Genomic DNA, 15,512 nt, shown 5'->3' with positions numbered 1-15,512 from the left:
TGTTTATTGGAGACTTTTATTTTTCCTTAAAGAGTTCCATATTAGTGACAAATTAATACATCTTTGTTATTCTTTTTCCCATAAGTGTTTTTTTCCTCCCTGTTTTGATTTGTTTGTTTTGGGTGGCAAATTCATTTTACTAATATAATAATTCTGGGAAGTGTAAAATGAAACTATTTTGCTTAATCATAATCCCTTTAGAAGGCACAGTGTGCTTATTAATAATTATTCTTGGTCAAAAAAACGACATTGCTTACACAACAATAATGATAAATCTGAAATATAAAGAACAACTGTTGTACAAAGTGTGAACTAAAACTGTTTCTACCTTGAATTAGAGGAGACTGTTCAGTTTCTGTTGTCTCCTTGGTCCTTAATGTGCTTGTCTGTGGAGCTTCGTCTATCTGGTGAGATTTGTCTCCCTGGGGATATCTATTTGTCTGTGAAGAGTTGCCTGTCTGTGGGGATCCATCTATGCATAGAGACTCATCTGTCTGTAGAGGTTCTTGGATGCTGGGGTGAGTTTCCTGCATTAGAAACGAGCAGCTCAGAAGTAAAAATTCTTGATCACTTCAGACTGCATTTTTTACCACTGATTGTTTTCTAAATCATAGACCAAAATGTGATGCAGAGGCTGTTATTGAAGGAAGGAGTAGGTAAAAACTATATTTGACAAAAACACACCTTATGTGTTAAAGTGTAATAAAGTTCAGTTGTGTATTGGTACAAAAAATAGCCAGAGATGTGGGAAACTATCATAAAAATAAATGTAAAAATATTGGCTTTGCAGCTCTGCCAACTCATAGATAGTTTTAAAATGATGTCATAATGTGATGCCAGTTGCCAGTCATTTTGAAGATTAATATAAATGTAATAATGAATAGAAAGAAGTTATTTATGATAAAATCTGAACTCTTACCATCAGTGCTACTTGTGTCTGTTTTCCATGTTGTGATCTAGAAATGTCTGATTGTGCTCCTGCTCCCCTTCTTCTTCTCTGTAGCCTTCCAAATAATCCTAGTAATTTACTGATTAATCCAGCTCCTGCTATTCCTGTTGCTGCTGTTCCTGCTGGTGCTGCTGAACATATAAAAATTCCAGTAAGAGGATGTGATGGTAATCTAAGAGAGGTATTTTGGATTTTTAATTAAAAAGTTATTAACCCTGGATGAATGAAGAACGTATCGGTTACGTATGTAACTCTCATTCCCTGAAAGAGGGAGTGGAGACTTTATGTCGTGATGACATTAGGGGTCTAACTGGGGAGCCCCAGTCACCTCTGAATTCAAGAGAAAACGCATCCACTCATTCAGGTTTTATGCTGAGGAGCTGAAAATGAGTCCCGGCCATCAGCAAGTGGTTCAGGGTTGTGGCATGGGTACATAATGTCTCCGTTCCCTCCAACAGGGAATATCTCGGTTACGTATGAAACCCTTGTTCCCTGACAGAGGGAACACAGACGTTATGTCATGACTACATCATAGTGATCCACTTTGACTTGAAGAGAAAATGGCAATCAAATTTGGCTAGTGGATTTTGCATGCTGAGCCACTACCCATGCATACATACATACAGCTGCATCCACTCATTCAGGTTTTACTCTGAGGAGCTGAGACCTCATCCCTGGCAACAATGATGCAACATCGTTGTGGCCTGGGGGCATAATTTCTCCATTCCTTCCATTATATATATATATATATATATATATATATTTTTTTTTTTTTGAGATGCACCGGTATATATATACCGGTGCATCTTAAAAAATTAGAATATTGTGAAAAAGTTCTTTTTTTTTTAAAGTATGTTAATTTATGCACTCAATTCTTGGTTGGCAGCACATATTACAGCAAATTACTTGCTTGAGCATAAATTACAGCATCAGTAAAGTAAGTGATCAGCCTGTGGCACTATTGAGCCTTCAGATCATCTGTATATTGTTGGATCGACTGTTTCTCATCTTTCTCTTGAAAATATCCCATAGATTCTCAATGGGGTTCAGGTCAGACATGTTGGCTGGCCAATAAGCACAGTAATATCATGGTCAGCAAACCACTTGGAAGTGGTTTTGGCACTGTGGGAAGGTGCTAAAGTCCTGCAGGAAAAGGAAATCAGCATCTCCATAAAGCTTGTCAGCAGATGGAAGCATAAAATGCTCCAAAATCTCCTGTTAGACGGCTGCATTGACTTTGGACTTGATAAAACACAATGGACCAACTCCAGCAGACGTCACGACACCCAAAATCATTACTGACTACAGAAACTTCACACTAGACTTCAAGCAGCTAGGATTCTGTGCCTCTCCAGTCTTCCTCTAGACTCTGGGACTATGATTTCAACATGATAATGAAATCAACATCCATGTCGATAATGAAATCGATGCACTGGGAGCAGCATTTACAGACATTTTAAATTCTACTGGAGTTAGACAGCATGTGTCAGGTCCCACTCATTGTCGAAATCATACTCTAGACTTAATACTCTCACATGGAATTGATGTCAATGCCGTTGAGATTCTGCAGTAAAGTGATGATATCTCTGATCATTATCTAGTCTTGTGTATTCTCCAGATAAATAAAACTGTAAATTCAACTCCTTATTACAAGTATGGTAGAACCATCACTTCTACTACAAAAGATTGCTTTCTGAGTAATCTTCCTGACTTATCTGAATTCCTCAGCACGTCCAATAGCTCAGAAAAACTTGATGATGTAACAGAAACTACTGACTCTCTCTTTTCCAGGACTCTAGATACGGTCGCTCCTCTGCGCCTAAGAAAGTTTAAGGAAAACGTTTTCGTTTAAGGAGTTTTTCGTACTGCTTGGCGTGAATGTACCCTATCGTATAGAAAAGCATTAAAATCGGCAAGATCTGATTACTTTTCGACTCTTTTAGAAGATAACAAACATAACCCTAGGTATTTATTCAATACAGTGGCTAAGTTAACAAAAAATAAAAAACCAACAGGCACTGACTATGCCCATCAGCATAGCAGTAATGACTTTATGAACTACTTTACTTCCAAGATCGATACTATTAGAGACAAAATTGTCACCATGCAGCCGTCAATTACAGTATCGCATCAGATAGTGTCCTATAGATCTCCTGGGGAAAAATTCCACTCATTCTCTACTATAGGTCAGGATGAATTATATAAACTTGTTAAAGCATCTAAACCAACAACTTGTGTGCTAGACCCTATTCCATCTAGGCTACTAAAAGACTTGCTTCCAGATCTCATAGATCCTCTGCTAAATATTATTAATTCATCACTGTCATTAGGATATGTCCCCAAAACCTTCAAACTGGCTGCTATTAAGCCTCTCATTAAAAAAACACAACTCAACCCCAACGAATTAATTAATTACAGACCTCGAATTACCTAATTACCAGATCTCGAATCTCCCATTTCTGTCGAAGATATTAGAAAAGGTTGTATCCTCACAATTATCTTCCTTCCTACAGAAAAATGATATCTGTGAGGATTTCCAGTCAGGTTTTAGACCGTACCATAGTACTGAGACTGCTCTTATTAGAGTTACAAATGATCTGCTCCTATCATCCGATCGTGGTTGATTCTCTCTGTTAGTGCTACTGGATCTTAGTGCTGCGTTCGATACGGTTGACCACAACATTCTCTTGAACAGACTTGAAAATTATGTTGGCATTAGTGGTAGTGCATTGGCATGGTTCAAATCGTACTTATCTGACCGCTATCAATTAGTGGCAGCAAATGAAGAGGTATCATATCGATCACAAGTGCAGTATGGAGTACCGCAAGGCTCAGTGCTAGGGCCATTAGTTTTTACGCTTTACATGTTACCCTTGGGTGATATCATCAGGAAATATGGTGTTAGCTTTCACTGTTATGCTGATGATACTCAGCTCTATATTTCTTCACGGCCCAGCGAAACATACCAATTTGATAAACTAACTGATTGTGTAGTTGAGTTAAAAAATTGGATGACAAGTAATTTCTTACTGTTAAATTCTGAAAAAAACAGAGATGTTAATTACTGGACCTAAAACCTCAGCGTGTAATAACCTAAAACACTGTCTAATACTTGATGGCTGCTCTGTCAGTTCTTCGTCATCAGTTAGGAACCTAGGTGTGCTATTTGATGGCAATCTTTCCTTTGAAAACCACATCTCTAGTATTTGCAAAACTGCATTTTTCCATCTCAAAAATATATCTAAATTACGACCTATGCTCTCAATGTCAAATGCTGAAACATTAATTAATGCGTTTATGACCTCAAGATTAGATTAGATTGTAATGCTCTACTGGGTGGTTGTTCTGCTCGCTTAATAAACAAACTCCAGCTGGTCCAAAATGCAGCAGCTAGAGTTCTTAACTAGAACCAAAAAGTATGATCATATTAGCCCGGTTCTGTCAACACTGCACTGGCTCCCCATTAAACATCGTATAGATTTTAAAATCTTGCTAATTACTTATAAAGCCCTGAATGGTTTAGCTCCTCAGTACCTGAGCGAGCTCCTATCACATTATAGTCCCTCACGTCCACTGCGTTCTCAAAACTCTGGCAATTTGATAATACCTAGAATATCCAAATCAACCGCGGATGGCAGATCATTTTCTTATTTAGCACCCAAACTTTGGAACAATCTACCCAACACTGTTCAGGATGCAGACACACTCTGTCAGTTTAAATCTAGATTAAAGACCCATCTCTTTAACCTTGCTTACACATAACACATCAACACATTTCTATAATTCAAATCCGTTAAAGGATTGTTAGGCTGCACAAATTAGGTCAACCGGAACCGGGAACACTTCCCATAACACCCGATGTACTCAGTGCATCGTCAGAAGAATGGCATCTACGCTAATATTAGTCTGTTTCTTTTTTTATTCCGAGGTCACCTTAACCACCAGATCCAGTCCGTATCCAGATCAGATGGTCATTGCAGTCCTCCGGATCCAGTCCGTACCCAGCCCAGACGGTGGATCAGCACCTAGAGACGACCTCTACAGCACTGAATGTCAGCGGAGACTACATCGACTAGATGAGCCCCAGAGACAGATCCCCAGTGAACACCTCGTCACCTAGACGGCTGTCGGCACAGGACCACGGGACCTGGTGAGTCCTCTGTGTCTGGCCAGAGGAGAACTGGCCCCCGACTGAGCCTGGTTTCTCCCAAGGTTTTTTCTCCATTTGTCACCGATGGAGTTTTGGTTCCTTGCCGCTGTCGCCTCTGGCTTGCTTAGTTGGGGACACTTTATCTTCATTTTATCTTCACACAATATTGTATTTTATTTTGTTGTATTTGATTAACTGAAAATTGAGTGTTTACTGTTGCCCTTTGCATTGTTGATGTACTATTTCCTATTTAATACTGTACAGCCGCCTTGTCACAATTCTGTATTGTTAAAGGCAGTATATAAATAAAGGTGATTGATTGATTGATTGATGAAATGCAAAATTTACTTTTATCTGAAAAGAGGACTTTGGACCACTGAGCAACAGTCCAGTTCTTTTTCTTCTTATCCCAGGTAAGATGCTTCTGATGTTTTTCTGTTTCAGAAGTGGTTTGGAAGTCCTTTTCCTGAAGATGTCTGAGCGTGGTGACTCTTGATGCGTTAACTCCGGCTTTATTCCACTCCTTGTGAAGGTCTAGCAAGTGTTTGAATTGGCTTTGCTTGATAGTTTTCTCAAGCTTGTGGTCATTCCTGTTGCTTGTGCACCTTTGTCTACCCAATTTCTTTCTTCCAGTCAACTTTGCATTTAATATGCTTTGACACAGCACTCTGTAAACAGCCACCCCATTCAGTAATGACCTTCTGTGACTCAAACCTACAGGCAAGGTTTTAAAGAAGCTCGGGGAAAACTTGGTGGTGGCATTGGAAAAGAACACCTCTACTGAAGCAAAAGTGACGTGGACTAAGGATAACCGTAAACTAGACAAACAGCCTGCATCACTATATGTCAACGTCGAGAATTCAGGCTGTTTATCTCTTTCCCCCCCATTCTCCCATGGTCTTTTATGGTCTCCCCACGGCAATCACTGTAAGGAGAAACAGGTGGATGTCATTTCGCACTTAACCTACTTTCTCACTGCTCGTCTCTGACTGCTCTCTCCCACTGCAGTCTCCGCTAAACCACGCCCCCCTCGCACCAGAACTTTTTCACAATATTCTAATTTTTGGAGATGCACCTGTATATACATTTCATTTTTTGTTATCTTTATTGCTTATATATTTCTCATTTTATATTTCATTTATCAGTGCTCTTTACAAGTTGTTTATCATAGAGTTTGTGATGTTGAGTCGTTGGTTATCTTTAGACAATGGTTATTTATTTATTTCAGAAACTACCTCAAATGCACTAACGTGTATATAGTCAGATCTTGTGCACTAAATGGCCAAACTCAATATGATGACTCTGACTCCCTGACAAGAGTTCTGCAGCGGTCAATAACATATTATCCAGCCTTTAATGGTTCAAATCCCAATATTAACTTTATCTAATTATTCTATTGTTGTTGTTTTCCATTTAGATTTGAACTAAAACATCGCAATTAGATTATTTTCCCCAAATCACACCTATTAATGCTTTCCCTGTCAGACCTGCATGTGAGCAGTTGTTCAGAATTTAAAAGCCTATAATTTCTTGCCATAATGAAGCCATCTGTCATAAAGTATTTTTGAGAAAATGCTTCTGTGTGCTTAATTTAAGTTACTTCAATAAAAATAACTTAAATTTTGTTGCAATTTTGAACTTCGACTTTTGACAGTCTAACATATTTGAAAATCATAATTGTATAGTCTTGTTGTTTTAAATTTCACATATTATTACTTTAAACATTGCTCATGAAAGCTTATTCAGTTCATGTATTATTAGATTTTGTTCAGTGATGTGTGTAAATTAATTTGAAAGTGCCATTATGTTTTTTGTGTGTGTGTGTATTGGCTTGTTTTGTTTTTTGTTTTTTGTTTTGTTTTTTTTAAACTGGGTATTCCTCCCAATTTATTTTCTAGTGGACCCGCTGCATTTTTGGGTTTTTAATTCAACACAATTAAAAAATATATGTTAAGCTATTCAACAGGTGTTTACTTCATCCCAATTACAAGCAATGTAAACAGCATTTATGGCTGAAACTTGCCCTTGTCCTTTGTTAGATTTATGAATTTAAGTGCTACAACCTTGTGCGGGAATGGCAGGGACAGAAGCACACAACTCACACTTACACTCACACTCTCACAGACTCTTTCTTTCACAAATACTCACACATACATACACATACTAATAGCAGGCCCAGAGAATAGGGGGACAGAGTAAAGTTACACAGAATCTTGATTTTCCCCTCTTTTATTACCCCCCGGGTCCAGTGGACCTGAACATCTTGTATGTAACATAAGTGTGTAGGGGGGGTTGTAACGCCGAGCCAGCAGAGGGAGCCCTTGCCCATGAACTGACTGTTGCTGCTCCCTCTGCTGCCTCGTTGGTTACTTCCTGTTTGGTGGCCATAAAAGGAGGCCATTACCAAACAGATACTGTGAAGTATTGTTTTGCTGATGTGGACTCACTAAGTGTTTTTCCTGTTTTCATTGCCTTGTTTCATGCCATTGCCATTGCCATAGTCATAGTCATAGTCTTGTTTGTGTTATTTTCATTGTTTTATTTCATTTGTTACTGTGGACTGCCCACTGGTATTTGGACCCTTTTGCCTGCTTGTGGATTTACGTTTTTGTCTTGCCCTGATTATCGCTGTTTGTTTGGAGATCGACCCTGCCTGTTCACCACACTGTGTTCTAATAAAGCTTGCGCTTGGATCTATCCACGCTGTCTGTTGAGTCCCATTACAGGGGTGTACAGTGAGTGGTCATTAAAAATATGTTCTGATATATGTTCTTCACAGAAAATGAGCCAAGGCCAATGAGCATAAGTTTGAAAAAATAATTAACTGTATCATTTTTCTTTTGACAAAAAGTAAAAACAGGTCCCACAGACCCGAACACCATACAAGGGATAAAAAAAGAGAGTGTGTGTGTGTATAAACACAATACAGCGAACTATCACGCCACATTAAAGAGCACCAAAACTGTATTTATTGTTTGAATGTCCTATTGAAATTGACAGAATTTGAAATCTGAAACTTTGTTTCATTTCAAAAGTAACAAAGCACAGAGTTCAGCCTATTGCCCTTTATTGGATGAGAGGCACACTATGCACTGTACATTCATCAACTGAAAACAGCATAGACCAAAAGATCGAATGGGAATTAAGAATCGATATTTGTTCATTAAAATGAAAATCTATTAAAATCAAGATATCCTTTTTTTTTTTTTCAACCCAGACCTAGTGTATTTTGTTGTACACTGTGCTGTCGTCCTCTAGGTTCATGATTAAAAAAAGAAAATGGGAACAAAAATAAAAGCAATTAAACGTGTTATTATAATTAAAATATGAAAATCAAATTGATATATAGTGGTTGTCTAATAGTCTATTAAAAGAAAAGAAACACTGATCATTTGAATTAACAAATGACAATTCGGAGACTGAGGAGTATTACATAGAGTAAAATGTTTTTCATGCTACTGAACAAGCAAATCATATTTTTTCTTATTTTTAACTTTAATAAGGACAATCTTATTTTTCCTTAAAGAGTTTTACATGCAGTGACAAGTGTTTTTACTGTATTGACTTGTTGTTTCGTTGGGGTAACAAATGTATTTTACTAATCTAATAATTTTGGGGGAAAGTGTAAGAGTTAACTATTTTAGTTAGTCTTTCCCTGATGAAGGCACTGTGTGCTTATTAATAAATATTCTTTGTAACAAAAGAAGACAAAACTACATGATCTACACAATGTTTCTAAAACAATAATGATAATTCTGAAATACAAAGAACAACTGAAAAAAGTGTAACTAAAAACTGTGTTTACCTTGCATTAGAGGAGACTGCACAGTTTCTGTTGTCTTCTTAGTGCTTAATTTGCTTGTCTGTGGAGCTTTGTCTATCTGGTCAGATTTGTCTCCCTGGGGATATCTATTTGCCTGTGAAGAGTTGCCTGTCTGTGGAGATCCATCCATGCATGGAAATTTATCTGTCTGTAGAAATTCATGGATGCTGTGTGAGTTTGCAACACTAGAAACAAGCAGCTCAAAAACAACATTCTTGATTATTTTAAACTCCTATGAACAATTTCAGTAGCACATTTTACCACAGATTGTTTTATAAATCATAGATCAAAATGTTATGCAGAGGTTGTTACTGAAAGAAGGAGCAAGTAAAAACTATATTTGACAAAAACACACATTGTGAGTTCAAAAAAGTTGGGCACAAAATGCTGTCAGATTTGTGAAATGGCCATAAAAAATGTAAAAATAATGGCTTTGCAGTTCTGCTAATTTATAGACAGATTTAAAATGTTGTGGCATTTGCCAATAATTTTGAAGATTAACACTAATGTGATAATAAATAGAGACACGTTATTCGTGATAAAATCTGAACTCTTACCATCACTGCTGCTTGTGTCTGTTTTTCATGTTGTGATCTGGCTCCCCTTCTTCCTAATAATCCTAATCCAGCCCCTGCTATTCCTACTTCTGCTGCTTCTGCTACTATTCCTGTTGCTGCTGTTTCTGCCAAACATATAAAAATTTCATTAAGAGGAGGTAATACTGATCTAACTAGGAAAAGAAGAGAGTCATTAAGAACGTCTTAGAAGAAGAAACCGAAATGCTTCCATATGTAATCTTAAACAATCGTCAGACATAAAACAGCAACAAAACCATAAAACTGTAACATTATGGAATAAAATGTTGACCCATGAAGAGGTAATAATGACTGTGAAGCTTTGGGGTGTTGATCAAATCCATTTAGGTTTTTTGATTATCATGAATAGTCTTTAATTGTCACGCTCAGGCGAAGCACACGAACAACGACATAAATAAACGAAAGGTATTTAATAAATCCAACAGGGAACACAGGAGACACTGGAACACAGGGTAGTAACATTAACGTCCGACAAGGCAAGAGGGGAAAACACATGCTATATATACACAGACTGATTACAACACCAGGTGCAGACAATAAGGGAAATACCAAAACACACAAAGCTGTAGGGGGAATTGACAGGAGAAACCAACTAAACAGTCCAGGGGTGTGACATTAATAGTTTTAAATAACTTTTTGATGATCTGATGTAGCTTCTTATCACATCTTCCAGTATTCCTGATGAACGCTTTTTTGGTTATTTGTAATGTACATCATTGGGGAGAAAAAAAAGTAGTTTCAATGTATCTAGCTACTTTTTGGTAGTAACTTATAGTGTAGCTACTATTTCAGAAGGTAGCTTGAGTGTTGCTAAACTTCTTTGAATTGGGAGTAGCTTGTATCTTACCAAGCTACCGTTTCAGAGTAGGTTCCCTGTCTAAAAACCTACATATGCTGGTTAGGTATGTTTTGAAGAATGGCAGTTTGTTTGAGCTAGTTTAAGATGGTCCTCAGTTGGTTATGAGCTGGATTTAGCTTGTCCTGTGCTGTTTATGAGCTGGTCCTGAGCAGGAGATAGTTGCTTAGGACGAGCACCTGGCCAGCTAATAACCAGCTCAGAACCAGTTTAAACTAGCTCAAACTAGCTGTCATGCTTCAAAACATAACTGAACAGCATATTGAGGGGTGAGAAAGGCATAAGTGACATTTCACCAACTGTGCAGGAGGGCCAAAATAAAAATGTAGCATAGTTTGATCCAACTTGTGTACTGATTTTAATTGTTTATAATAAAAATGTATACACTCAAGGATGACAGTAAACATTTGCCAGTAGAAAGAGCTTTCATTTGCTATATTTCCATTTCACCCAAAATGACACTCTTTTGGTTCTCATCCCTCAATATGTTCCCCAACACTGTCATTTGTTTTCAGTATTCCTACCATTGTTCTAGAATTCTAGAAACAGGACATACATATATATATATATATATGGGGGCAGCCATGGCCTTGTAACCGAAAGGTTGTGGGTTCGAGTCCCAGGTCTGGCAGGGATTGAAAGTGGAGGGAGTGAATAAGGTGAATAAGTCCCTTGAGCAAGGCACCGAACTGCTCTCCGGGCGCAATAGCAATATGGCTGCCCACTGCTCCAGGTGTGTGTTCATGGTGTGTGTGTGTGTGCACTTGGATGGGTTAAATGCAGAGCACAAATTCTGAGTATGGGTCACCATACTTGGCCACACGTCACGTCACGTCACGTCACGTCACGTCACATCCTTTCCTTTATTTTCCTTTCCTTTCCTTTCCTTTCCTACACATAGAAAAAATGTTGTGTTCATTTGAAGTAACAAGGGACAATTCTGAGAAATATCTTTCATAGTACTGAACAAGCAAATCATATTTTTCTTCTTTCTTGTTTTTCATTTTCTACCGTTTATTGAACAATCTTTCATATCACTAAATAATAAATCTGTGTTATTGTTTTTCCCTTAAAGCTGCAGTTTTGCCTCTTTGACACCATCCATGTGTTGAAACCTGCAATTACAGTTATTTGTGGAATAATAATAATAATACATTTTATTTATAACGCACTTTATATTTACACAGAATCCCAAAGTGCTACAGATTAAAACCAAAAGGAAATGTTAAGAATCCATCAAAGGTATTGCTAAAAAAGCCAGATTTCCCATAGTACAGAGCTTAGTCCTGGGGGGGGTTTAAGAGATATGTTGATGCAGAACGTGGAGTGTATGTTTATGTAATGCCAAGCCAGCAGAGGGAGCCATCACCCGAATACTGACTGCGCGCTCCCTCTGCTGCTTCTACTGCTACTTCCTGTTTGGCAGTATTTAAGGACTCACCATGTGCTCACACATTGCGAAGTATTGCCAGTTTACCTGCCTTACCAAGTGTTTTCTGATTACTCTGATTTGTTTGCACGTGTATGATTCTGCCTCGTTTTCTGACTACCGATTTCTTGGATTACCCTTTCTGGATTGTTGAACTGTGTGGACTGATATCAAGGTTTGACCTTATTGCCTGGCTTTCTCACTACGATTTACGGATTACCCTTGGACTGTCGAAAGAGTGGACTGCTTTCTGGTTAACGACCCATTGCCTGGTTTTACGTGTATGTTTGCTGCTTTGTACAATAAACCTCTGCATATGGATTCTAACGCCGCCTCAGCGCCTTCGTTACAGAATACTTCGCCTCCCTTGAATCCAGCGGAGGTCTCCAACTTGCAAGCAGCGTTTGCTTATCAGAGCGAACTCCTAAAGAATTATCAAGAACAGCTTACGAAGCTGCAGTTTGTCAACGAACATCTGACACACTACGTGCAAGCCCCCCATCCACCAATGCCTTCTACGGTAAGCTTTGCTCTCCCTACCAAATTCGATGGCACAGCTGAGCAATGCAAAGGGTTTATTCGACAAGTGAAACAGTATTTTGATTATCAATTCGAACGATTTGAATCTGAAGAGAAAAGATGTGCGTTTCTCATGACACTGCTCACAGGGAGGGCTCTCGATTGGGCTTCAGCGGTATGGGATGCCGACTCACAGTTTAAGCGATCTGTTGACTATTTCTTGCAACAAATTCAGGAAGTATTCAAATATCCCGCAGGGGGCAGGGATATTTCGAATCAAATCATTCACGCTCGTCAAGGCAACTGCACCGCAGCTGATTACGCCATTGAGTTTCGTACTCTAGCAGCTCAGAGCGGATGGAATGATGTTTCTCTCAAAGCCGTCTTTTACAACAGTTTGAACAGTGATTTACAAACTGAGCTCGCCTGCCGACGAGAGAATTCATCATTCTCAGAACTGGTTAACCTCGCCATTAAACTTGATAATCTCATGAGGCAGACACCCAAACAACGCTCAGCCAAGAGTTATCATCGCAACTCCCCGAGCTCCAGCTCAGTAACAGAACAAGTACCGATCGAACCCATGCAAATAAACGCTTCACGATTATCTGAGGAGGAACGTACTCGACGCCGTCAAAATCACCTGTGCTTTTACTGCGGTGAACCAGGCCACCGTAGCACTGGATGTCCACTCAAATCCAAGACCTCCTCAAAGGTAAATATCCAAAACCTCTCCATATTACAATACAAATCTTTGACACTGCCGGTTACCATAAGAACTGATACCCTCTCTCTTGATCTGACAGCGATGATTGACTCTGGGGCTGCGTTGAACATCATCAATAAGGACATCGTAGAAAAATTCAACATTCCAACTCAACCATGCATCCCGCCCATTCGAATCAAAGCCATCAATGATACTCTCATCGACCATGGCATCCACCATCAAACCAAGACAGTGAAACTGCAGGTTGGATTACTTCATCAGGAGAACATTACCCTGTATGTGGTTGATTCACCCAAGTATGAGATTATCCTCGGATTCCCCTGGCTCTCCATCCATGATCCTGCCATCTCGTGGAATCAAGGGGAATTAACTCACTGGTCACATTTCTGTTTAAGGAACTGTCTTCCTGCTCAACCACAACCCTGTCTCACCACAAGCATTGAAAGTCCAGACACGAAGGTAAAAATCTCCATTCCTGAGCAGTATCAAGATCTATCAGAAGTTTTCAGCAAAACCAAGGCTACCTTACTCCCTCCACACCGGCCATGGGACTGTGCCATTGACCTGCTGCCGAACGCCATGCCACCTAAGAGTAAGGTGTACCCGTTGTCTAGAATGGAGGACCAGGCTATGGAGGAGTACATTGAGGAAGCACTAGAATCAGGTTTCATCCGTGCATCAACATCCCCCGCAGCAGCAGGCTTCTTCGTAGCCAAGAAGGATGGAGGTCTGAGGCCGTGCATTGATTACCGTGGACTCAACAACGTCACAATAAAGTTCCGTTACCCATTGCCTCTTGTACCCCCGGCTCTAGAACAACTGCGGGAAGCCACCATTTACACCAAACTTGACTTACGAAGTGCATATAACCTCATCAGGATCAAGGAAGGAGATGAATGGAAGACTGCATTTCTCACCACTAGGGGGCACTACGAATATCAGGTGATGCCGTATGGGTTAGCCAACGCCCCAGCTGTATTTCAGTCATTCATAAATGAAATTCTGAAGGACTTCATGAACAAGTTTGTAATCGCCTACATTGACGATATCCTGATTTACTCCAAGTCAGAGACAGAACACATCACTCACGTGCATGCAGTCTTATCCCGTCTACTGGATAACCAATTGTATGTCAAGGCAGAGAAATGTGAATTCCACGTCCACCAGACATCCTTCCTGGGCTATGAGGTCAGTCACCAGGGGGTCAAGATGGATCCCATGAAGATTCAGGCAGTCACAGGTTGGCCTCAACCATTAAGGAGCTTCAGAGATTTCTGGGCTTCGCAAATTTCTACCGACGATTCATACGTAATTATAGCACCATAGCTGCTCCTCTTACCTCACTGTTAAAGAACAAACCCAAGAAACTCTGTTGGACAGAGGAGGCAGATCGAGCGTTTTCCGCACTCAAGACAAGTCTCACGTCAGCTCCTATTCTGAAGCACCCCAATCCCGAATTACCGTTTGTCGTGGAGGTGGATGCATCGGACTGTGGAATTGGAGCCATTCTCTCTCAACGTCATGGTCAACCAGGCAAACTCCATCCTTGCGCCTTCTACTCCAGAAAACTCACCAGTGCCGAACGAAATTACGACGTTGGAAACAAGGAGCTGTTGTCCATGAAAGCAGCTATCGAAGAGTGGCGACACTGGCTGGAGGGCGCTCGTCATCCCTTCCAAGTAATCACAGACCACAAGAACCTCGAGTATATCAAAGGTGCAAAGAGACTAAATCCACGCCAGGCTTGATGGGCTCTCTTTTTCACCCGGTTTAACTTCACAGTCACTTACCGACCAGGCAGCAAAAATAGCAAGGCAGATGCTCTCTCCCGGCAACATGATCCTCATCTAGACACTCATCCACCGGAACCCATCCTTCCACCCACCGTCATTCTGGCCCCTGTCTCATGGGATATCATGGAGGAAATCCAACGCAGACACGATCAAGATCCACCACCACCACAATGTCCACCTAATAAGCACTACGTACCTCAAGAAATGCGTCACCAAGTACTCCAATGGGTCCACACCTCTCTCAGTGCTGGCCACCCAGGTATATCACGAACTCTACATCTCCTAAAGAACTCATTCTGGTGGCCATCCATGACCAAAGACACCGCTACCTATGTCAAATCCTGCCAGATCTGTGCTAAATCTAAGACCCCCAAGGAACTACCGTCAGGTCTACTCCAGCCCTTACCTATTCCACAACGCCCTGGTCCCATCTATCAATCGATTTCGTCACTGACCTGCCACCTTCCCAGGAGTTCACAGCCATACTGGTAATCATCGATCGTTTTTCCAAATCCTGCCGTTTAATTCCTTTGAAAGGTCTCCCCACAGCCATGGAAACTGCCTTAGCCCTCTTCCACCATGTCTTCCGTGTCTATGGCTTACCTGAGGACATTGTAAGCGACAGAGGAACTCAGTTCACATCCCAAGTCTGGAAAGCCTTCTGCAAGCA

General features: G+C 40.1%; 2 protein-coding genes across 3 annotated transcripts in view; one reads left to right on the top strand and one right to left on the bottom strand.

The window, feature by feature from the left end:
- LOC127171652 (fish-egg lectin) overlaps nt 1-15,512 on the top strand; it is a 214,884-nt gene that overhangs the window by 139,466 nt on the left and 59,906 nt on the right. The gene's annotated exons all lie outside the window — the stretch shown is intronic.
- The window catches only part of LOC127171651 (interferon-induced very large GTPase 1-like), a 29,594-nt gene that overhangs the window by 6,136 nt on the left and 7,946 nt on the right, over nt 1-15,512 (bottom strand). The window contains exons 2-5 of the mRNA XM_051120420.1: nt 9,480-9,604; nt 8,905-9,070; nt 920-1,080; nt 329-527 (exon numbers count right to left, since the gene is read on the bottom strand). Coding sequence (XP_050976377.1) covers nt 329-527; nt 920-1,080; nt 8,905-9,070; nt 9,480-9,604 — 651 coding nt within the window. The remainder of the gene's footprint in view (nt 1-328; nt 528-919; nt 1,081-8,904; nt 9,071-9,479; nt 9,605-15,512) is intronic.

Source organism: Labeo rohita, chromosome 10 (genome assembly GCF_022985175.1).
Source record: "Labeo rohita strain BAU-BD-2019 chromosome 10, IGBB_LRoh.1.0, whole genome shotgun sequence".
Classification (NCBI taxonomy): domain Eukaryota; kingdom Metazoa; phylum Chordata; class Actinopteri; order Cypriniformes; family Cyprinidae; genus Labeo; species Labeo rohita.
Note: the sequence above shows the minus strand (reverse complement) of the source record. Positions and strands in the feature narration are given on the sequence as shown.